Source organism: Halichoerus grypus, chromosome 3, assembly GCF_964656455.1.
Source record: "Halichoerus grypus chromosome 3, mHalGry1.hap1.1, whole genome shotgun sequence".
Taxonomy (NCBI): Eukaryota; Metazoa; Chordata; class Mammalia; order Carnivora; family Phocidae; genus Halichoerus; species Halichoerus grypus.
In genome coordinates this window covers 55,080,629-55,105,060 of record NC_135714.1, presented here as the reverse complement: position 1 = coordinate 55,105,060, position 24,432 = coordinate 55,080,629, and the positions used below count along the sequence as shown (strand labels likewise).

At 37.1% G+C, this 24,432-nt stretch overlaps 1 protein-coding gene across 3 annotated transcripts in view; it reads left to right on the top strand.

Annotated features, from left to right (window-relative positions):
- Nucleotides 1-24,010, top strand: part of LOC118525390 (sulfotransferase 1B1) — a 34,796-nt gene extending 10,786 nt beyond the window's left edge. For all 3 annotated transcript variants that reach the window (XM_036076113.2, XM_036076111.2, XM_078068186.1), the window contains 5 exons: nucleotides 6,544-6,641; nucleotides 8,815-8,941; nucleotides 9,826-9,920; nucleotides 13,650-13,830; nucleotides 23,782-24,010. In XM_036076113.2, the coding sequence (XP_035932006.1) occupies nucleotides 6,544-6,641; nucleotides 8,815-8,941; nucleotides 9,826-9,920; nucleotides 13,650-13,830; nucleotides 23,782-23,894 (614 nt within the window). In that variant the 3' untranslated portion in view covers nucleotides 23,895-24,010. The remainder of the gene's footprint in view (nucleotides 1-6,543; nucleotides 6,642-8,814; nucleotides 8,942-9,825; nucleotides 9,921-13,649; nucleotides 13,831-23,781) is intronic.
- The last annotated feature ends 422 nt before the right edge of the window (nucleotides 24,011-24,432 follow it).

Sequence of the window (24,432 nt, the reverse complement as noted above, 5' to 3'; positions counted from 1 at the left end):
GGATAGACCCTTTAAAGATGATATAGTGTACCTCTACATCTCTTACTACAGGGTTTGGTTTAAAGTCTAATTTGTCTGATATGAGGATTGCTACCCCAGCTTTCTTTTGAGGTCCATTAGTGTGGTAAATAGTTCTGCACCACCTCACTTTCAGTCTGGAGGTGTCTTTATACCTAAAATGAGTCTCTTGTAGACAGCATATGGATGGATCTTGCTTTTTTATCCAACCTGATACCCCGTGTCTTTTGATTGGAGCATTTAGCCTATTTACATTCAGAATAACCATTGAAAGATATGAATTTAGTGCCATTGTATTGCTTGTAAAGTCCCTGTTTTGTAGTTTGTCTCTGTTTCTTTCTGGTCTATGTTACTCTCGGGGTCCATCTTCACTTACAGTATCCCCCTTAATATTTCTTGTATGGCTGGATTGGTGGTCACATCTTCTTTCAGTTTCTGTCTGTCTTGGAAGCCCTTTGTCTCTCCTTCCATTCTGAATGGCAGCCTTGCTGGATAAAGTATTCTTGGCTGCATGTTCTTCTCATTTAGTATCCTGACTATATCAACCTATCTCTTTCTGGCCTGCCAAGTTTCTGTGTATAAGTCTGATGTTATTCTGATGTTCCTGCCTCCATATGTAAGGAACCTCCTCTCCCAAGCTGCTCTCAGGATAGCTTCTTTTTCTCTAAAATTTGCAGGCTTCACTATTATATATCGGGGTATTGATCTATTTTTATTGATTTTGGGAGGGGTCCTCTGCCTCTTGGACATGAATGCTTGTTTCCTTCCCCAGATTAGGGAAATTCTCAGCTATGAGAATTATATATACTACATATATACCTATGAGAATCAAATATGCCTTCTGGCACCCCACCCCCTCAGGCACCCCAATAATTCTAACTTTTTTTTCTTTTCAGGTCATCAAATTCTTGAAGACTTCCTTCATGAGCTCTGAGTTTTCTCCCTCTTTTTCCTCAACTTTCTTCCTTTCCATCAGCCTGTCCTTTGGAACACTTATTCTCTCTTCTGCTTCATTTACTCTAGCTGTTAGAGCATCCAATTTAGATTGCATCTCAGTTATAGCATTTTTAAGTTTGGCCTGATTAGATCTCATTTCTGTCCTTAGAGATTCTCTACTGTCATTTATGCTTTTTTCAAGCCTAGCTATTAACTGTATAATTGCTATCCTGAATTCCATCTCTGACATCTTACTTATATCCATATCTATTATCTCTATGCCAGAGAACATTGCCTCTGGTTCTTTCTTTTGTTGTGAATTTCTCCTTCTAGTCATTTTGCCCATGCCTAGGATAAGTGAGTGAGCAAAGTCCAAAAAAACCATGACCCAAGCAAAATATACCCTAGACAAATCTGAAGTGGTTGGAAACCACAACAGTAAAGCAAACTAAACCAAACCAAACCAAACCAAACCAAAACAAAACAAAAAAAAGGAAGTGGGGAGAGAGACTATAATCTCATAGGGTGGACAAAGCAGGGTGATCCACTTGTTCCTTATTGAATATTGATCTCTGTGTTAGACACTACATCCCAAAATTGCAAAGAAAGCAAAACTTATATATATACAAATAAAATTGAATAGAGTGGAAAAAAAAGACTAAAATGAAGCATATATCTATAAAATGTAGATGTAAAAGATAAAAGTTAAAAAGTGACTTAAAAACATAAGTTGGTAAAATAAGAATCTAGTTGAAATGGGAAAAAGGTAAAAAAAAAGAAATGGAAAATTTTAGACTGAAAGATAAACGAATTGTGAGAAAACACGGGGAGATTAATATACTATTTTCCCCGGGTACTGGAATTTTACAGTCTTGTGGGATCCATAAACTTGTCCACCTTTCTTTCAGTCTGTTTTCTGGGGGAGGGGCCTGCTGTGCTGCTCTTCAGGTGTCTTCGCCTTGGCAGAGTTGCCCCACCCCTTGCCAGGGGGCTGGGCTCAGTGTAAGCTGGTCCTCTGTGTGGCTTTTGTCCCTGGAGGCTTTCTGCCCCTCTTTAGAGGATCAGAGTAAAAATGGCCATGCCCAGATCTCTGGCTCAGAGCTGAAAGATCGCGTTCCCACTTCTTCAATAAACCCTCTGGGACAAACAGTTCTCACTTTTGTGTGTGCCAAACTCTGCAGACTCTTGTGGTACAAGCACACTGTAATCCACCCTGCCACACCGGAGGGAGTCCCAGGGACCTGCGAGCATCACTACCTTTTGGGACTGCGAGCGGTTGCAGGCTTGTACATGTACCCTGTCCCTGCTCCCAAGCCATGGCTGGGTGTCGCCCTACTGTCCTTTCTGGGGCCACCGCCACCCTGAGAGCTGTTGCCCAGTTGTGGGTGCAGCCATTTCACCCCTCCCAGGAAATGGTAAATGGCCTGTGAGTCCCAGTCCTTTTCAGAGTGTGCAGGCAGAGAGCGGTCACCCGACTGGCCCTGCTCAGGGCTTATGGCGACCTGAGCTGAAAGTCCCCTCCTGGGCTCGCTGACCATAACCAGTTTCCCTGCTCCACTGCTTGGGCCATCTACTGGGTCAGGCACCCCTGTTCGTTCTGTCATCTGGAATTCTGAGACCACAATGACCTACCTAGAATTCTGCCCTTTTCATCCCTTGAGCCCCTTTCAGAAAGGGATGTCTCTCACTGGAGCAGATTTCTAAGGGTTCGATTTTGTGGTCCAGTATTATATCACTTTCCTGTAACCAGCTTATGGAGGCTCCCTTCCTGCTCCATTTATCTTCCAATATCTCCCCATAGATTCATGACTCCATACCTCCTACCTTGCAAAAAGCAGTTGCTTTTCTACTTGTAGAGTTCTAGATATATTTTCTTACATCTCAGACTGAATTTGTGGGTGTTCAGAATGGTTTTTTTTTTTTTTAAAGATTTTATTTATTTATTTGAGAGAGAGAGAATGAGAGACAGAGAGCATGAGAGGGAGGAGGGTCAGAGGGAGAAGCAGACTCCCTGCTGAGCAGGGAGCCCGATGCGGGACTCGATCCCAGGACTCCAGGATCATGACCTGAGCTGAAGGCAGTCGCTTAACCAACTGAGCCACCCAGGCGCCCCAGAATGGTTTGATAGATATCCAACTAAATTCAAGGGACCAGATGAAACGAGGTCCCCTACTCTTCTGCTATCTTGCCTCCTCCTTATATTATTTATATAGCACATTAATTATTGTATTTGTGATTTACATTCAAAGAAAATGGAGTGAACTTGGTAACATAAAATGGAAGTTTGTAAGCAGTACAATCACCAAGACGTATAGAGAAACTGTAGTTTAATTCATTGTATATCCAAGTACGATGACCTAAGATGAAAGAGTTTTGTTGTAGAAAATAACTAAAAATTTGGTTAATAACTTAAAAAATGTTCCTTATTTTTTATTGACTTTTGTTGTATAGAATGTGGTAGATTAGATTAATAAGTTCCTAGTTTAGGACATTGCTGTAGTTAAGTAAGTAAGGAAGTACCAACACCTCTCAAACATAAAATTTATTATTAATACAATTCATATTTCATTCCACAAATATTTATTGAGTGCTTCCAAAGAATTATGCACTGTGCTATGGGCTAGATATAAAATGATTAGTAAATTCAATGATTAATAAATTCAAGGAGTTTGCAGTAATATCATGCCATTAAATAAGTAAATAAACTAATAATATGTGAATATTTTTAGGTTCATGTACCCAAAGAATAGGGAACAACAAGAGAGTTTACTTTAGATTGGATATTTAGGGATATCTACTCTGCATTGAGATGTAGAGCTATGCACATAGTTGGAGAAAACATATTTCATGAAGGTGAGTATTAGGTATGAAGGCTTAGATACAGAAAGACCCTGGTGTAGTCTAGGAACCAAACAACAACAATGAAAGGGGAAAAGTGAGATAAAAAAACAACTGGAGACTAGACAGGGACAGATCATGTAGGGCGTGTAGTTTTCAAGAACTATTCAGTGATCTAAGAGAGAATCAGGAGTATGGTGTCCGGTAGGCAAGTGAGAAGGGCTCAAAGAGTGAGACCTAGCCTTCAAATGCTGCTGGAAACCTGGGATAAGAAGACATAAGTATGGTGGTGAATGTTATTTCAATTTAAAGAGCAGAATCTAAATTCCCTTCCCTACCAGAGCTATTTACTTCCATAGGCAGAGAAGAACCAGCTGAGAGGGTGTCATTCCTTCCATGTGGTTGCCTGAAGTCAGAGCAAATGATGAATCTTGGAGCTAAAATAATTATTCTGGGATAAGCAAACAAAGTGAGTGCAAGAATGAGATAAGACTCCAGAGCCATTAAAAAAGTAGGAAATGAAAAAGTGATAGAATCAAAGTAATTGGGGTGGGGGAGTCAGGGATGACTGGTGGGAAATGGGGGTTAAAGGTGCAGAATGAGGCTGTGTAGCATCACCAGAGAGCGAGTAAGTGAGTAAGTGAGAGTCAGCAGGTAAAAGAGGGTAAATTGTCACTTAGATTTACTCTGGGGCCTGAATATGAATGTGTGTAATGTTATTACATATTCCTAACATTCATATTGTGCAATAAAGGGTTGATTTAAAGACCTTACATGGCAAAACAATTACAACCTAGAGTTTGGGTAATCTTTCAGTGAAGTTGAGGGAATGAAGAGGAGCAACAGATAAGGGGAAAACGTCATTAAAAAAATGTGAAAGTTCATGTCATGGGCATTGAGGAATAGTGGGTTGTGGAAGATGATGATTTCTCATTTCTATGCTGGATAAAGTGGCTGTAGTTACCAGGTTAGTAGTAGCATAATAAAATACTTGGTGGAATTTTATAGGTGTATAATTAATGTTTCCAGATAAAACTGAAGATACCCAATTAAATTTGAAATTCAGATAAATAGCTATTTTACTTAGCATAAGTATATCCCAAATATTACATGGAAGATACTTACACTAAAAGGTATCTGTTGTTATCTGAAATTCAAATCTAACTAGGATTTTTTTTTTCCCAAAGATTTTATTTATTTGATATATATAGAGAGACAGCTAGAGAGGGAACACAAGCAAGGGGAGTGGGAGAGGGAGAAGCAGGCTCCTGGCTGAGCAAGGAGCCTGATGCGGGGCTCGATCCCAGGACCCAGGCGCCCCTTGACTAGGATTCTTGATCTTTATTTCCTAAGTCAGTCAACCCTATCCCCATTAAAATTAAGAGATTCTTCCTAATACAACTACATACTAATACAACTATGTGCTATGCATTGTTCTCTACAGAACATTCAAATTGAGCTACATCCTGGCTCTTGGGGAATCTCCATTCTAGTGTGTGTGTTTGGGGGTGGGGATGGGGAAGAAGCATGGGAGCTGACAACAAACAAATAAAGAAGTAAATAGACTGAAACAAAAATAAGCATTACATAGAATATTTTAATAAAAGGATGTTTTAATAGAGATTGAGTGGCTTTTTAGCATATGTAATAACTTTTTGTAAACGAATGAAGCTTAAGATTGTTTTAAATGAGTGAGTCAGATGCAATTTTGAGCAGGTGTGCCTTTGTATGCAAAAGGTGGGAAGGTAATGTAGGATTAACAGGTAATCTAGAGGTTAGACTGGATATAAGTAATATTGCGAAAAAAATGCGTAGGACTCTAAGATTTATTGGATATGAAATCTGAAGGAGATTTTAGGTGTTGATGACTCTATAGGATATGACATCTTTAAAAGATATATCTGGGATATGATAAAGGCCACTGAATGCATTAAAAGAATAGTTAAATTAAAAGGGTTTGCCCCACTCTTCCTAGTCTATGTCAGGAATTCTGAGTGTGCCTTTATCCCAGAAGTGCCTTCAGACTGACCAAGCCACTTATTTGTGAGATCCAAGCCCCTGGGATCATCCTAGCTCTGACTAGACAAAATAAATGGATATTTTCTGTCTCAGGGAAGTTGACAAACCCCTTATCCAATGACTTGATTTGCAATCAAATTCTCCCACATATTAGTTGTGTGTCTTTGGTGAGTTCAGCTAACACCTAAAAATTACACAACATTTTCATTTTGCATGTATGTACATTTGACACATAGAGGAAATAATGAAAAAATGCAGGTGCAACAGCTGATGCTCTCCGAATGTAACACGTCTATACCGTAACAGCGGATGCAAAACAATAGCTGATATGAGAATTGTTAGTTATCCATATCGCTTTGAGAAACAGAAACTATTTTCATAATGATTTATAATAATGCAAGGTATGATAAAACTCCAAATTGCTAAAGCTGATATTATTACCCTTCATTTTGGAGGTAAAAAAAGTGAAACACAGAGACTAGCATACTTTCAAATGTCTCACAATGAGTAAGTGACAGACTTAGGATTTGAACCCAAGGAGGCTAAACTCACAACTATGCCCTTAACCATTATGCAATATTGCCTCTGAGAATCCAGATAATACCTGTGATTTGTTCAAAATTTAGCAGCATTATATTCTGCTCGAAAATATTTTAAATGGTCAGAGAAAATCAGGAAATGCAAGCTCCTTGAAGGCTCTAATGTATTAAAATAAAACTAAAATTTTCCCAGGAATAGAACAATTAGAGAAGAATCCATCACCGCGACTTGTGAAGACGCATCTACCAATTGATCTCCTTCCTAAGTCTTTCTGGGAGAACAACTGCAAGGTATACTCTACACTGCAAGTCATTTTTTTAAAAGATTTTATTTATTTATTTATTTATTTATTTATTTATTTATTTATTTATTTGATAGAAAGAGACACAGTGAGAGAAGGAACACAAGCAGGGGGAGTGGGAGAGGGAGAAGCAGGCTTCCCGCAGAGCAGGGAGCCCGATGCGGGGCTCAATCCCAGGACCCTGAGATCATGACCTTCAGGACCCTGAGATCATGACCTGAGCCAAACGCAGACGCTTAATGACTGAGCCACCCAGTTGCCCCTGCAAGTCATTTTTTAATGTGACCCTATCCCTTTAGTCATGCACATAGTAAATGATTGCTCAAATGTTTTGTTTGATACCATGAGAACTGAGCTACATAAGAAAGTGCTTCAATTAAAAAATATATATATTTCAGTCTAAACCTACATAATCAAGTTTGCCAAAGGTATGTAGCAACAGGATCCCCATCTCAGCACAATATTGCTACTATTATTCCCCAGCTATCCCTAGATATTCTATCCTTCTCTGAAAACTCAACATAAGGATGTCAGTTCTTATTTGATTATTTGGTAATATTCTCCAGTGAAATATTTGTGCCTGGATATTTGCTTCTGGGGAAATTTGAAATTTGAAATTCAATTTCTTCAATCTTTGTGGGACTATTCTGATTGTTTATTTCAACTTAACTGACTTTTGCTAGTTTGTGATTGTGAGGAATTCTAAGTTTTGGAATTTTGTAATGAAAAGTGTTTCATAATTCTCTTCATTTTTTAAAGATTTTATTTACTTATTTGAGTGAGAGACAGCAAGGGGGGAGGGGCAAAGGGAGAGGGAGAAGCAAACTCCCCGCTGAACAGGAAGCCTGACGTAGGACTAGATCCCAGGACCCTGGGATCATGACCTAAGATGAAGGCAGACGCTTAACTGACTGAGCCACCCAGGTGCCCCCATAATTCTCTTCTTATTCTTTCTTTGAACAGACTGTATTTTTTACAGCAATTTTATTTTTAGAGCAATTTTAGGTTCACAGCAAAATTGAGTGGAAGGCAGAGATTTCCCAAATATCCCCTGCCCCTATACCTACATAGCTACCTATTATCAACATCCCCCCCCAGAGTGGTGCATTTATTACAACTGATGAACCTACTTTGACACATCATAATCACCTAAAGTTCATAGTTTACATTAGGGTTCCCTCTTGGTGGTGTACATTCAATGGATTTGGACAAATGTATAATGACATATATATACCATTATAGCATCCTACAGTGTAATTTTGCTGCCCTAAAAATCTTCTGTACTCCACCTATTCATCCCCCTCACCTCCTAACCTGGCAACCACTGATCTTTTTTATTGTCTCCATAGTTTTCATGGAGGCAATAAAAAATACATAGACCTATGTATAGAAGGTCTAACTATATGACCTTCTGTCATATGGTATGTAGCTTTTTCAAATTGCATTCTTTTACTTAGCAATATGAATTTGAGGTTCTTCCATGCCTTTTCATGGCTTGACAGCTCATTTCATTTTAGTGCTGAATAATATTCCATTGTCTGGATGTATCCCAGTTTATTCATTCACCTACTGAAGGACATCTTGTTTCCTTCCACGTTTTGGCAATTATGAATAAAGCTGCTCTATACATCCACTTGCAGTTTTTTGTGTGGACCTTATTTTTCAACTTTGGATAAATACCAAGCATTGCGATTGCCAGATTGTAGGTAAAACTATGTTTAGCTTTGTAAGAAACTGCCAAAATGTCTTCCAAAGTAACAGTACCGTTTTTGCAATCTCACCAGCGATGAATGAGAGCTCCTGTTGCTCAACATCCTCACCAGGATTTGGTGCCAGTTTTCTGGATATTGGTCATTCTAATAAGTATAGAGTGGTGTCTCATTGTTGCTTTAATTTTCACTTCCCTGATGACATGTGATATGGAGCATCTTTTCATACTCATTATAATTTTAATGGCTATAAGATTTGTTGTGATACTTCCTGTTTTTTTCTTGACGTTAGTTGTGTCTTCTTTTTTGTTAGTCTTGCTAGATGTTTATCAAGTTTGTTCATTTTTTTAAAAAAAGAGACAGCTTTTTGTTTCATTAATTTTCTCTAATTTTTCCTGTTTTTAATTTCATGGATTTTAAATCCATGTGCTTTTCTTCTTTTTTTCCCCACAGATGATTTATCTGGCTCGGAATGCCAAGGATGTTGCAGTCTCATATTACCATTTTGACTTAATGAATAATTTGGAACCTGTCCCTGGTCCCTGGGAAGAGTATCTGGAGAGATTCATGACTGGAAATGGTAGGTAGCCCTGGGCTTGAAATCAATAAGTACTTTTCCTTTTTAATAATATTAATAACTATTACTGGTGTGACTTTTCCTATAAAAATATTTACTTTTCCAAGCTAGTAAAAAGTACATTTAAATAGCATTAAAAAATTAGATTAACTTAATATTTTACTATGATATCAATATATAAATTTGGTATTTAACATTGGCTTGATGAGAATATTCTCAAATGTTTTTTCAGTTGCTAGAAATCTATTCTCAGTTCCAGTTACAATGGGAATTGTTCAACTTGCCCAAACTGAGCTGAAGGCAGACGCCCAACAACTGAGCCACCCAGGCGCCCCTGCCCAAATCTTCAGTTAGATTTGTTATACATATATTTATAGTATTTAGACAAATAGTTAATATGAGTAGTAGAATGGTTTCCTTCCATGTGAGGCCAAGTAAAACCCATACGGAGGCCAATGTATTGGAATGCTTCCTTTGTACTTTATATTGTTTTAATCTTACTGTACATCCATAAATGGCAAATTATATATATATATATATATATATATTTAAAGATTTTATCCATTTATTTGACAGAGAGAAAGAGACAGGGAGAGAGGGAACACAAGCAGGGGATGTGTAGAAGGAGAAATAGGCTTCCCGCTGAGCAGGGAGCCCGATGCAGGGCTCGAACCCAGGACCCTGGGATCATGACCTGAGTGGAAGGCAGACGCTTAACGACTGAGCCACCCAGGTGCCCCAGATTATATATATTTTTAATTGGTCTTATATATTTAGTTCCCTTGGTTACTGAATTCCACAGAATATTTGTACTATTTGATTTATTGTTTAGAAACAAACCTTTAATTTGATGAAAGCTTATGGTAAGACTGTTTCTCTGGTTTTAGTGGCTTATGGTTCTTGGTTTAATCATGTTAAGAGTTGGTGGAAGAAAAAGGAAGAACACCCAATACTTTTCTTGTTCTATGAAGATATGAAAGAGGTAAAATCATAGAAATTCATTCTGGATAATTCCCCCATTACATCCTGGGGTAAAGGGTTAATATATATTTTCAACTTAATCTATGGAGTTAAAAAAAAAAAAAAAGATGTGATTATATTGCCTCTTCTCCATGCCTGCTTACCCAAATCTTGCTAAGATCATTAGTGACTTCTAATGGTGAAATCCATGACATTTTTATCTTCTTATACTTTTTAAACATTGTGTTTATTGTGAGCACCTTCTCTTGTTGAAATTCTTTCCTACATTTAATAGGTTATCACGCTCTCTTGGCTTTCCTGTGGATCTCCGTCTGTCACTTAGCTTTCTTTATAAGCTGTTTGCTACATTTTGGTGATCATACCCCATGCCTACTGTTGCCAAAACTCTTTATGTCCTAATGATCCCCCCAAAACTTCATTTTAACTTCTACCCTAATTCAGACACATGCTTTTATTAAAATGACCCTTAAATTTAACATGTTCAAAACTAAACTCATCTTGTTTCTCTGACTCCAACATTTAATCCTTTTCTTCTTTTATTCTCTCTTGGTTAATGTTGTTATTTGTCCATTAATTTTCTTTTTTTCTCTAAATTTTTATTTAAATTCCAGTTAGTTGACATGCAGTGTTATATTTGTTTCAGGTATAGAATTTAGTGACTCATCACTTACATACATGTCCATTAATTTTCAAAATTTGAAAATACATCGTCCTCATTGACTTCCATATAGTGGATGTGGTTCCACTATATTGTGAACATCCCATTGGTTCACATGCCCTACCTATTATAACTTTCAAATCCCTCTCCTTTACTTTCTTACTATCTCCCTCTTAGTTTGGGGACTCATGAGCATTCATCTAGTTTCCTGTATGAACTAGTATCAGTTCAAATATTGCTGCAAAGTTCCAGGCCTAGTCTGAGGCCATTTTACTCAAATTAGGCAAACACACACACACACACACACACCCTGAGAAATATGTGGAAACCAAGTTCCTCTATTTGAAGAAGATTGGACTTACAAATGAGGGTACATTTTAGACTTTCAGATTCATGATGTAAGGTACAATATCTACCATTCTTGAAACTACATTCACAGTACAGAATATAGCACCTTACACACATAGGGGCTCATAGAATCACTTGTATGAATAATTGATTGCTTGAATGAATAAATAAATGAATGAGCAATAATAACAAACATCTTAGAGACATCAATCTTCCTTTGCATAGCAAAAATCATGTTCCATGTAAAATTTCTCTTGATCCAAGTATTTCTGAAAAACCCCCAGGGTATTCTCACATCTCACACTTTTAACAAAAAGAGTCCTCTGAATTTTTCTGCTGTGCCTCGGCTGTCACCTTCCATCACACTTGTTTGCAACTCTTAGAGAATCTATTGTTAAAACTTAACTATTGCCCATTTATACAGGGCTTGAGGCAATTAATTTCCAATTTGCTGGCAATATGCAGCTGTGAAACTGAAGTGGTTTTATGAAAACACTTTTAAAAAGTGGTGATATCCCTTGAGTATTTGATTAGCCAAAGTCATGAATTCTTTATAAGGAGAAAATTGTCCTTCTGTACTCTTTCCTTACTTTCTGGACACCAGAGTAGCACTTAATAACTTTATGAAAAGAGCAATTTTAGCTTCTAAATATAGTCTCTTTTCTCCATAGGATGGGGAAATACACTTTCTGGGCCAGGCTGGTGTCCACATTCTGAGTCCAACATCATGCTGCCCCCCACAGGACACTCTTCTGTCAACCATTTCTCTCCTTATTCAGCTAAAATGCGTTATTCAAATACACTCATTCATACTGATTTACAGTCTGGCCCAATCAGCTTTATAAGCATATCTAGATCTTTTGAATCCCACTCAAACCTGTACATTCATCATACTTAATAGATGGTCTTTTTCTCCCGTCATACAGTCATTTTTAGACAATGTTATATAAAGAAGTTTAACAACAATAGAACAAAATTATAGTTACATATCAATAATAAAATTCCAATAAAAGTCTAATAATTGACATTGGTTTATTAGCTTCTGCATAAATTCTCAATCAATGAGGTGAAAGAGAAATACAGCAGGAGATTCAGTAGGTACCAGCACTCTGCTTTCACTTCTACTGCAACATAAACTAACACTCATTGATACTTTGGAGGCGGCCAGATTATTCTCCAAACGCTTTGAATCCCTAATAGAAATTGCTGTCTATTTGCCTATCCATCTGTGGTTTTCCTACTACCATTATTAACTTTTCTTTTGGCCTTTTTCCCACTATCATCATTTCTGACCCTTTACTTATTCCAAGCACTCACACCCCTTAATTGGTCATCTCATTCTACTCTCATCAAGGTCTGAGACATAATATATTGCCAGAACTTCCCTTGTAAGGAACTCCCTGCCAAAACATATACACGTGTATGCAATGAACACACACACACAGTTAATGACATATTATTAAATGCTGTGGCTTCCCTGCATAAGAGATAAAGTCCAAATCCTTCAGTGGGACATCCAAGGATTTTCTCATTTCTACCCCAATTTATCTTTCCAATTTTATAGCCTCTCTTATTCCTATGAACAACTCAAACCTAACTTCAACCACTTTGCTTTTTTTTTCCTCCCTTCAAAACATTATGAGACCCTATACCACCAAGAATTTTGACTATTTTCTCTACTAGAAATTCGCTCTCCAACACCTCAGCAGACCACACATCATGGTAAATTATGACTCATCTTTTTCAACTCAGCTTGGATATCACCTTCTCAAAATATTTCTAGACGTATCCATATAGAGTTTAGTTTAGCTTCCTAAAAGTTATAAATATTAAATTTATGTCATTAGAATCTGGAAAATGATTCATTTCTTAGATTTTGCTCTTTGTATCTCCAATAGTTAATGAGTAACTTAATGCACGTTCATTGGAGTTTTTTTTAAGATTTTATTTATGTATTTATTTATTATGTATGTATTTATTTATTTATTTACTTGAGAGAGAGAGAAAGAAAGAGTGTGAGCAGAAGGATAGGCAAAGGGAAAGGGAGAGAGAGTCTCAAGCAGACTCCGCACTGAGTGTGGAGCTTGACTTGTAGCTCAATCTCATGACCCTGAGGTCATGACCTGAGTTGAAACCAAGAGTTGGATGCTCAACTGACTGCACCACCCAGGTGCCTCTGCAGTTTATTTTTAATAATTTACGTCCAAGCAAGGTCTAAGGTATAAGTACTCTAAGGCAAACATACTTGAAGTTGTTCACGAATTTATTATTTTTGTTTTTAAATATTGTAATTAAAAACAAGAAAAGAATTTTGATTGAGAACAAATAAATAAAGGCAGGAAGAATAAAAACATACTTGGTCCCTAAATATTCACTGTTCAAATCTGATTACAACTTGAGCTTAAAATAGCTGTTATTTTTTTCTCCAAATATTGCTAATATTTAGCCCAAGCTTTGTTCTTATTGTCCTTTTGATATAAACTAAAAATATGAAATTTAGAATAAACAAAATATTTCATCTATTTTTGCCAAACATAAATTATTGATTTTTTTCATGATTCATATGATTAATTTAAAAAAAAACATTGATGACCCAACAAAATATGGATTGAATATTCAGAACCAACATTTAAGAAAACAGATTATAGATATTATAGTTTTCACATTATGTTAATGATGTTTTGTTTACCGTTTTCTTGGGTATGTCTCTTTAACCACTGATAGAATCCAAAGCAGGAAGTCAAGAAGATTGTTAGATTTCTAGAGAAGAATTTGAATGATGAGGTCTTGGATAAGATCGTCCATCACACCTCATTTGAAATGATGAAGGATAACCCTCTGGTGAATTATACACATCTACCAAGTACAGTGATGGATCATAGCAAATCCTCTTTTATGCGTAAAGGTAAATATTTTGCTGAGTTTAATTTCCCTTTTCACTTTCTTATGAATTACTCTGAAATGAGGAGTAATGATCTCTAACAAGTTACTTAGCCAGTTTTGGCACCAATTTCTTCATCTGTAATATAAGGACACTAAAAATACCTACCACAAAAGTTGTTGAACCAGATTAGAAATTAGTGAGGAAATAATGCATTATAAACCCATTACCAGAATACCTTGGGTATTTGATGCATATTTCTTCTTCTATTTACTGTGCTACTAAATGGGTATAGTTTTGTCAATTCTGATGTGAGTCATTCTAAAATTGTTATTCCTAATTCTTAAATCTTTGCCTAAATAAGCATAGGCCTCCCTCTTCTCTTCAGTGATAAATTAATGTCATTCAATACAAGACCATCTGCTTTAAAGACCCCATATCACTTAGAAAACAGTAGTCACTTTGTTAAGGATTCACAGAGAAAGGACTTTTCTTTACCCTATGGGAAGATTTTGCTCCCTAAAAATACTGTCTGAATTATAGGAAACGTGGAATCTAAATTTAATGTAAAAAGATAACAATAGAGGAATATGGCATTTGCTATTGATTCCACTGAAGCAAATCCTGCATAGTATAGCTTATTGTTATGATTTGTGTCAAAAATGTAAATTATTAATGATAAAAATAATACACTTAACAAAGTACTTACTTAAATTTGAGAAGCTCTCCACCTAATAATGTCACCCTCTGTTTTCAATATTCTTTATTGAAGTAGAGATGAAGGGGTAGAATTTCAATCGGTGTGCTAGGAAGTAAACATAACCCTTAAAATGTACTGTACATATGAACATATGACTGAAAACCCTTGATTTTCAAAGAATTATATGGTTAAATTTTTTCTAAAACATTTTTCTAGATTACTTATCATAATAGCAAATAGTGCTGGTGTTTTCAAATTGTTTTTATTTTCAAAAACATTACATTTAACTTTTCAAAACTAACCTCTGGTATAAGGAGGCAAAGTAAATTTTTCATTGTAAATGGTGTCTAAACAAAGACTGATGCTCACATACACACATTTTGCTGATGGAAAAAATCAGGAAAAAAAAATCCTCCTTTACTAAACAAGGCAAATTCTCATTTTGTCAGATTATCTGAATGTAACTTCCAGGAGGGTTTTATTCCTAGTCATATGAAAATTGGTACCACCCCATGATACCTCATTAGGGTATAGAGGTAGATAACATAAGTTCAGTATCGGGGTTCTATGGTTTCTCCAACTTCAAGCAGAAAAGACTGCATGCTAGTCTCATAATAGAGATGGTCTTTACATCCCCTCTGGAAGTGATAAAAAGACATACCCTTTGTGGTCAGATTGATGTGGGGTTTATCCAGGCTTTGCTAGTCTCATAGGGGTGCATGGGGTGGAGTCTTTTGGGTTTTCCACATAAAGTATCATGTCATAGATTCAACTCCCTGAATCTATGACTTTGAATACATTTAATCAATCTGCCAAAGGTCTGGTTACAACACTGAAAATATGGAGAAAGTAACAAGATCTGTGGCATAAGTTTTGGGGGAGGATTATGGTAAATGACATGTAAGCATTTGAAATGTTTTTTCTGACTGTAAATAATACATTAAAAAGTAGCCCATCTTCTTAGTCTAAATAATTCAAGATTTGTTTACTCATTTATTCATTCATGTAGTCAATAAACATGTAAATAATACCTATTTATTTGTTCATTTCATGTTTAGGAAACACTCTTCATGAACACCTGTATGCAGCACATATTCTCTAGAACATGCCAGGTTGAATGACACATGCATTTCCTTTAAGAACCTCATAATGTAATGCAAGAGGCATGCATGTAAATGGATGCTAAACAGGGTTCAAAGTGATGTATGAACAAAAGGTTGAGTACACTCAGTCTTGAGGGATGCCATATTGGCTAAATCAATGACATAATTTTTTTTTAATTTTATTTTATTATGTTATGTTAGTCACCATACAATACATCATTAGTTTTTGATGTAGCAATCCACGATTCATTGTTTTCGTATAACACCCAGTGCTCCATGCAGTACATGCCCTCCTTAATACCCATCACCGGGCTAACCAATCCCCCCTACCCCCTCCCCTCTAAAACCCTCAGTTTGTTTCTCAGAGTCCATAGTCTCTTATGGTTCATCTCTCCCTTCGATTTTCCCCCCTTCATTTCTCCCTTCCTTTTCCTAATATCCTCCATGCTATTCCTTAATGTTCCACAAATAAGTCAAACCATATGGTAATTGACTTTCTCTGCTTGACTTATTTCACTTAGCATAATATTCTCCAGTCCCATCCATGTTGATGTAAAAGTTGGGTATTCATCCTTTCTGATAGCTGAGTAATATTACATTGTATATATGGACCACATCATCTTTATCCATTCATCTGTTGAAGGGCATCTCAGCTCTTTCCACAGTTTGGCTATTGTGGACATTGCTGCTATGAACATTGGGGTACATATGGCCCTTCTTTTCACTATATCTGTGTCTTTGGGGTAAATACCCAAGTAATGCAATTGCTGGGTCATAGGGTAGCTTTATTTTTAATTTTCTGAGGCACATCCACATTGTTTTCCAAAGTGGCTGTACCAACTTGGATTCCCACCAACAGTGTAAGAGGGTTCCCCTTTCTCCACAACCTCTCCAACATTTGTTGTTTCTTGCCTTGTCAATTTTTGCCACTCTAATTTGTGTAAGGTGGTATCTCAGTGTGGTTTTGATTTGAATTTCCCTGATGGCTAATGATGATGAACATTTTTTCATGTGTCTGTTAGCCATTTGTATGTCTTCTTTGGAGAAGTGTTTGTTCGTGTCTTCTGTCCATTTTTTGACTTGATTATTTGTTTTTTGGGTGTTGAGTTTGAGAAGTTCTTTATAGATATTGGATACCAGCCCTTTATCTGTAGTGTCATTTGCAAATATCTTCTCCCATTCTGTGGGTTGCCTCTTTGTTTTGTTGACTGTTTCCTTTGCTATGCAGAAGCTTTTTATCTTGATGAAGTCCCAAAAGTTCATTTTTGCTTTTGTTTCACTAGCCTTTGGAGATGTATCTTGAAAGATGTTGCTGTGGCCAATACGAAAGAGGTGACTGCCTATGTTCTCCTCTAGGATTTTGATGGATTCCTGTCTCACATTGAGGTCGTTCATCCATTTTGAGTTTATCTTTGTGTATGGTGTTAGAGAATGGTCAAGTTTCATTCTTCTGCATGTGGCTGTCCAATTTTCCCAGCACCATTTATTGAAAAGACTGTCTTTTTCCATTGCATATTTTTTCCTGCTTTGTCAAAGACTATTTGACCATAGAGTTGAGGGTCTATATCTGGGTTCTCTATTCTGTTCCATTGGTTTTTTGTCTGTTTCTGTGCCAGTATCATGCTGTCTTGGTGATCACAGCTTTGTAATATAGCTCAAAATCAGGCAATGTGATGCCCCCAACTTTGTTTTTCTTTTTCAACATTTCCTTGGTGATTCGGGGTCTTTTCTGATTCCATACAAATTTTAAGATTGTTTGTTCCAGCACTTTGAAAAATGTCATTGGAATTTTGTTCAGGATGGCATTGAAGGTATAGATTGCTCTGGGTAGCATAGACATTTTAACAATGTTTATTCTTCTGATCCATGAGCATGGAATGTTTTTCTATCTTTCTGTGTCTTCTTCAATTTCTTTCATGAGTGTTCTGTAGTTCCTAGAGTATAGATCCTTTACCTCTTTGGTTAGGTTTATTCTGAGGTATCTTATGGTTTTTGATGCTATTGTAAATGGAATCATTTCTCTAATTTCTCTTTCTACAGTTGCATTGTTAGTGTATAAGAAAGCAACTGATTTCTGTGCATTGATTTTGTATCCTGACACATTACTGAATTGCTGTATGAGTTCTAGCAGTTTTGGGGTGGAGTCTTTTGGGTTTTCCACATAAAGTATCATGTCATCTGTGAAAAGAGAGAGTTTGACTTCTTCTTTGCCAATTTGAATACGTTTTATTTCTTTTTGTTGTCTGATTGCTGTTGCTAGGACTTCTAGTACTATGTTGAACAATAGTGGTGAGAGTGGGCATCCTTGACATGTTCCTGATCCTAAGACAAAGGCTCTCAGCTTTTCCCCATTGAGGATGGTATTCGCTGTGGGTTTTTCATAGATGGATTTTATGAACTTGAGGAATGCTCCCTCTATCCCTATGTTCTGAAGAGTTTTAATCAGGAAAGGATGCTGTATTTTGTCAAAGGGTTTTTCTGCCTCAATTGAGAAGACCATATGGTTCTTCTCTCTCCTCTTACTAATGTGTTCTATCACATTGATTGATTTGCAAATATTGAACCACACTTGCATCTCAGGCTAAATCCCACTTGGTCGTGGTGGATGATCTTTTTAATGTATTGTTCGGTCCTATTAGCCAGGATTTTGTTGAGGATTTTGGAATCCATATTCATCAGGGATATCAGTCTGAAATTCTCCTTTTTGATGGGATCTTTGCCTGGTTTGGGGATTAAGGTAATGCTGGCCTCATAGAATGAGTTTGGAAGCTTTCCTTCTGTTTCTATTTTTTGAAACAGCTTCAGGAGAATAGGTATTATTTCTTCTTTGAATGTTTGGTAGAATTCCCCAGGGAATCCATCAGGCCTGGGACTCTTGTTTTTTGGGAGATTTTTGATCACTGTTTCAATCTCTTTACTGGTTATTGGCCTATTCAGGTTGTCAATTTCTTCTTGTTTCAGTCTTGGCAGTTTATAGGTTTCCAGGAGGGCATCCATTTCATCCAGGTTGCTCAGCTTCTTGGCATATATTTGTTGATAATAATTTCTAATAATTGTTTCTATTTCCTTGGTGTTAGGTATGATCTCTCCCTTTTCATTCATAATTTTATTAATTTGGGTCCTTTCTCTTTTCTTTTGGATAAGTCTGGCCAGTGGTTTATTGATCTTATTAATTCTTTCAAAGAACCAACTTCTAGTTTCGTTAATCTGATCTACTGTGTTTCTGGTTTCTAATTCATTGATCTCCGCTCTAATCTTAATTATTTCTCTTCTAATGCGTGGCTTAGGCATCATTTGTTGATTTTTCTCTAGTTCTTTAAGGTGTAGAGTTAGATGGTGAATTTGGGATTTTTCTATTTTTTTGAGTGAGGCTTGGATGGCTATGTATTTCCCCCTTAGGACCGCCATTGCTGTATCCCATAGGTTTTGGACCAATATGTTTTCATTCTTACTGGCTTCCGTGAATTGTTTAAGTTCTTCTCTGATTTCCTGGTCGACTGAAACATTCTTGAGCAGAGTGGTCTTTAGCTTCCAAGTGTTTGAATTTCTTCCAAATTTTTTCTTGTGATTGGGCTCCAGTTTTAAAGCATTATGGTCCGAGAATATGCAGGGAATAATCTCAATCTTTTGGTATCAGTTGAGACCTGATTTGTGGCCCAGTATGTGGTCTATTCTGGAGGAAGTTCCATGTGCACCCGAGAAGAATGAGTATTGTGTTGTTTTAGGGTGGACTGTTCTGTATATATCTATGAGGTCCATCTGGTCCAGGGTGTCATTAAAAGCTCTTGTTTATTTGTTGATTTTCTGCTTAGGTGATCTCTCTATTGCTGAGAGTGCAGTATTGAGGTCTCCTACAATTAAAGTATTTTTATCAATCTGACTCTTTATTTTGGTTAACAGTTGGCTTATGTAAATGGCTGCTCCCATGTTGGGGGCTTAGATATTTACAATTGTTAGATCTTCTTGTTGGATGGACCCTTTAAGAATGATATAGTGTCCTTCTGTGTCTCCAACTACAGTCTTTAGTTTAAAATCTAATTTGTCTGATATAAGAATTACTACCCCAGCTTTCTTTTGAGGTCCGCTGGCATGGAAGATGGATCTCCATCCCTTCACTTTCAGTCTGGATGTATCTTTAGGTTCAAAATGAGTCCCTTGTAGAGAGCATGTGGATGGGTCATGTCTTTTTATCTAATCTGCAACACTGTGCCATTTTATGGGAGCATTTAGGCCATTCACATTGAGAGTGATTATTGAAAGATGTGAATTTATTGTCATCATGTTGCCTGTGAAGACCTTGTTTTTATAGTTTGTCCCTGTAAATTTCTGTTGTATATCACTCTTGGGGTCTTTCTCCTTTTATAGAACCCCCCCTTAATATTTCTTGCAGGGCCGGCTTAGTGGTCACATATTCTTTCAGTTTCTGCTGGTCTTGGAAGCTCTGCACCTCTCCATCCATTCTAAATGACAGCCTTGCCGGATGAAGTATTCTTGGCTGCATCTTCTTCTCATTTAGTACCTTGGATATGTCTTGCCAGGCCTTTCTGGCTTGCCACGTCTCTGTGGATAGGTCTGACGTTATTCCGATGTTCCCCCCTCTGTACATAAGGAATACCTTCCTCCTAACTGCCCTTAAGATGGTATCCTTGGTTCTAAGGTTTGCAAGTTTTACTATTACATGCCAGGGTGTTGACCTGTTTTGCTTGATCTTGGGAGGGGTCCTCTCTGCCTCAAGGACACGAATGTTTGTTTCATTCCCCAGTTTAGGGAAGTTCTCAGCTATGATTTTCTCAAATATATCTTCTAATCCTCTCTCTCTCTCCAGCCCCTCAGGGATTCCAATAATTCTGACATTGGAACGCCTCATGGTGTCACTTATTTCTCTGATTCTATTTTCATGGATTCTGAATTGTTTTTCCCTGGCCTCCTCTTTTCCCTTTTAATCTATTAATTGGTCTTCAAGGTCATTAATTCCTTCTTCTGCCTTGCTTACCCTAGCTGTTAGATTATCTAGATTAGATTGGATCTCATGGATATCATTTTTAAATTCTGCCAATTCAGCTTTCATTTCTGCCCTTAGAGACTCTATGTTGCCATTAATTGATTTCTCCATTCTAGCCATTGTCTTCACAATTGCTAGCCTGAAATCCATCTCTGAAATCTTGGTTATATCTGAATCCATTTGTAAATCTGTGGCATAAGTCATAGTCTCTGAGTCTTTCCTATTTTGGGGGTTCCTCCTCCTAGTCATTCTGTTAAGGGGTGGTTGAAGGAATGTATAGAGTCCAAATTATTGACCAGAACCCAAGCAAGATGCACCTGTTTTCTAGGGACCTTAGGGTTGCCAGCCTCTTGTTTTCCCAGCCTGTCTTCTGGGAAAGGGCCTGCTGCACTGTTACTCAGGCAACCCTGTTTGGGCAGAGTTGCTCTGCCCCCTGTGGCGGGGGATGGGCTCATCGGGAATCAGTTTTGGGGGCTTTTGTTCTCTGGTGGCTTTCCCTGGCAGCTTTCTGCATCTCTTCCGTGAGTCAGAGCAGAAGAGACCGTTTCCAACCCTCTGCCTCAGAGCAGAGAGATTGCAGTCTGTTCTTCAGTGAGCTCTCCAGGCTACACTATCTCCATTTCTGGCTGTGCTGCTATAAACTGCAGTGTCCTGGGTTGTGCACCCCTCTGCAGCACTCCCAGTCCTCACCTCCAGGTCGGGGTACGTCTCTGCCCTTTGTGCTTCTAGAACCACCAGCCACCCCCGGTTTGCACACAGGGCCCCACTCCAGCTTTCAGTCTGGGGGGCTACCCTAAAGTTCTTTCCCCGCTGCTACTGGTCTGCGACTCTGCCCGGTCCCCAGCTCGGGAGGCTATCGCTCACCTGTGGTGTAGGATCCCCACAGCCAGGTTCCCTCCCCCTGCCATTTATCCTCCAAAATCTGCCCGCGGAATCACGGCTCCCAGCTTTGTACCTCAAAACCAACTACCTGCGATATTCTGTTTGTAGAGATCCAGATCTATCTTCTTACATCTCAGGCTGATTTTGTGGGTGTTCAGAGTGGTCTGGTAGATATCCAGCTCAATTCTGGGGACTGGTTGGAATAGGGTGCCCTACTCTTCCGCCATCTTTTCCCAAGCCCCCAGTCTATGTAATCTAAATCAATGTCATAATTTAATCACACAATGTAAAAGTAGTAAAAGTAGGAAGAGGACAGATAATGTCCAGTGTTTATACTTATGTCCCAAATTGCAGCAAAACAGAAAAATCTGGGCTTTGGTCAGCATTTACTTTATCAAAAAAATTTTTATACTTCCCTTACTCTTGTGAAGCAAGTGTGTTTGTGTATATTATATGATTAATACTCAAAATAGAAAATCATTAGAATACTTTATATATGACTTTTTATTGTTTAATTTGTGCTTTTTGTTTTTAATGATATCTTTACAGATGAACTATTCCAAATATACACTACTATCACATTACAAAGAGCTCTTACCTTTTGGTAAACACAGAGCAAAGTATAATAACCAGGGAAACAACATTGTTTATGGGGATGTTTTTCATTAAAAGGATTTGAAATCTTCATCAAGGCATCATGGATTAATGTGGCTTGCAATTCAATAGGACATATTTAATATTTCATAAAATAAAGCAAATGTTTATCTCCAAGCACATTTACAGTATATTAAGAATTTATTTTTCAGATAAATATTTATCAGCATCCAAGTATAAGAAATTAAATTCAAATTTGTTCCCAAAAGTTTTGCTTTTGTACAGATGGTTCAAGAATGTTCTACATTTGACTTTAAATGCTATTCTTCTCATCTAAAATGCAAATACAGTATAAGTCTAGTGAACTCAGGGAAAATGGTATCCTTCAAGTATCATACTATCTTCATTAATAAATTCATAGGAAATGATACTTATCAACTTTTTAGTTCATGGATTGGTTGCATTGATGACCAGTTATTTGTGCAGTTTCCCAAACTAATTCATGAAATAAAATCTGCCCTGACCATTGATTGAGTGTTCAGTAGTAACCCTATGACCCATGACAAACAGAAACACTAAAAGAATCTCTTTCAGGAAACTATTGTATGTTCTATAAATTTAGACAGGAAAATTAACCCTTCTCAGAATGTATCTTTAAAAGTCAGTCAAAACCATAATGAGATACAACTTCACAGCTATCAGAATGGCTAGTATCAAAAAGACAAGAAATTATAAGTGTTGGCGATGGTGTGGAGACAAGGAAACACTTGTGCACTGTTGGTGGGATGTAAGTTGGGTTGGTGCAGCCACTGTGGAAAACAATATGGAAGTTCCTCAAAAAATTAAAAATAGAACTACTGTATCCAGCAATCCACTACTGGGTAACAAAATGAAAACACTAATTCAAAAAGATATATGCACCCCTATGTTCGCTGCAGCATTATTTACAATAGGCAAAATATGGAAGCAACCCAAGTGACTATCAATAGATGAATGGGTAAAGATGTGGTATATACATACAAGTGTATACTACTTGCCATAAAAAAATAATAATAATAAAACAAAATCTTGCCACTTGCAACAACATGGATGGACCGAGAGGTTTTTATGCTAAAGTGAAACAAGTCAGACAGAGAAAAACAAATATCATACAATTTCACTTACATGTGGAATCTAAAAAATAAATAAATAAAACAAAACAAAACAGAAACAGACTCATAAATACAAAGAACAAACTGATGATTGCCAGAGGGGAGGGGGGTGGAGGAATAGGTGAAATAAGTGAAGGAAATTAAGAGGAACAAACTTCTAGTTATAAAATAGATAAGTCACGAGGATACAGAGCACAACATAAGGAATATAGTCAATAATATTGTAATAACAGATGACAACTCCACTTATCATGGTGATCATTTCTTAATGGATATAAGTGTCGAACCACTATGTTGTACAATGGAAACAAATTTAATATTGTATGTCAACTATATTTCAAAAAAAAAAAAAGTCAGGTTCTATTTAGCTCTAAACGACCTTTCTAGATGGCAGGAATGACCAGTAAAGGAGAAATGGCATTTTAAAGTATTCAAATACAAGGAAAGTCTTTAACTCTTTGAACCTTTTCTTTTGGTATTCATTAGATTTCCTTCATAATGGAAATACATTATTCCTTAATATGTTTTCTTATTTATTTTTAGGGAAAGCAGGTGACTGGAAGAATTACTTCACAGTGGCCCAAAATGAGAAATTTGATGTCATTTACAAGAAGGAAATGTCTGGAACCGAGCTTCAGTTCCGCACAGAGATTTAGAGTCTATGTGACCAATCTGAAGAACAGAGCTATAATTTGTTAAAATGGGGGCAGTTATGACCTGATTTGGGCAGTCAAATGGATTTATAAAGGAGAAAATGTGCCTTTAAAACAGATTTGTGTGCATGTCATCAATCAGGTCTCAGTTTTGCTCCTGACTCTGAGCTTCCAAATTCCCTAAATTTAGGGCCAATTGTTATGTTTTTATAGGATATTCTTGCCTTTTCCTAGACTAGTATGGACAACAGAGAAAGTACTTATCTTATTCAACCTCTGTGTGTTATGGCTTAGAATGAAGTTCCCCTCCTCCCTATTAACATGGTCCAAGAAGTGCTGTTTCCATGCTGACACTACTAATGATATGGTGACTAACATAACATAATAAAAAATAAATAAATAAAATAAAATAAAAATAAAAGCACCCTTTTGCATGGAAAAAAAATAAGGGCCTAATTAAAAAAATAAATAAATGACACAAATTAAATAAACATAGCATATATCTATTGCACTAATAGATCAAGGCACTTTTCCATGCTGG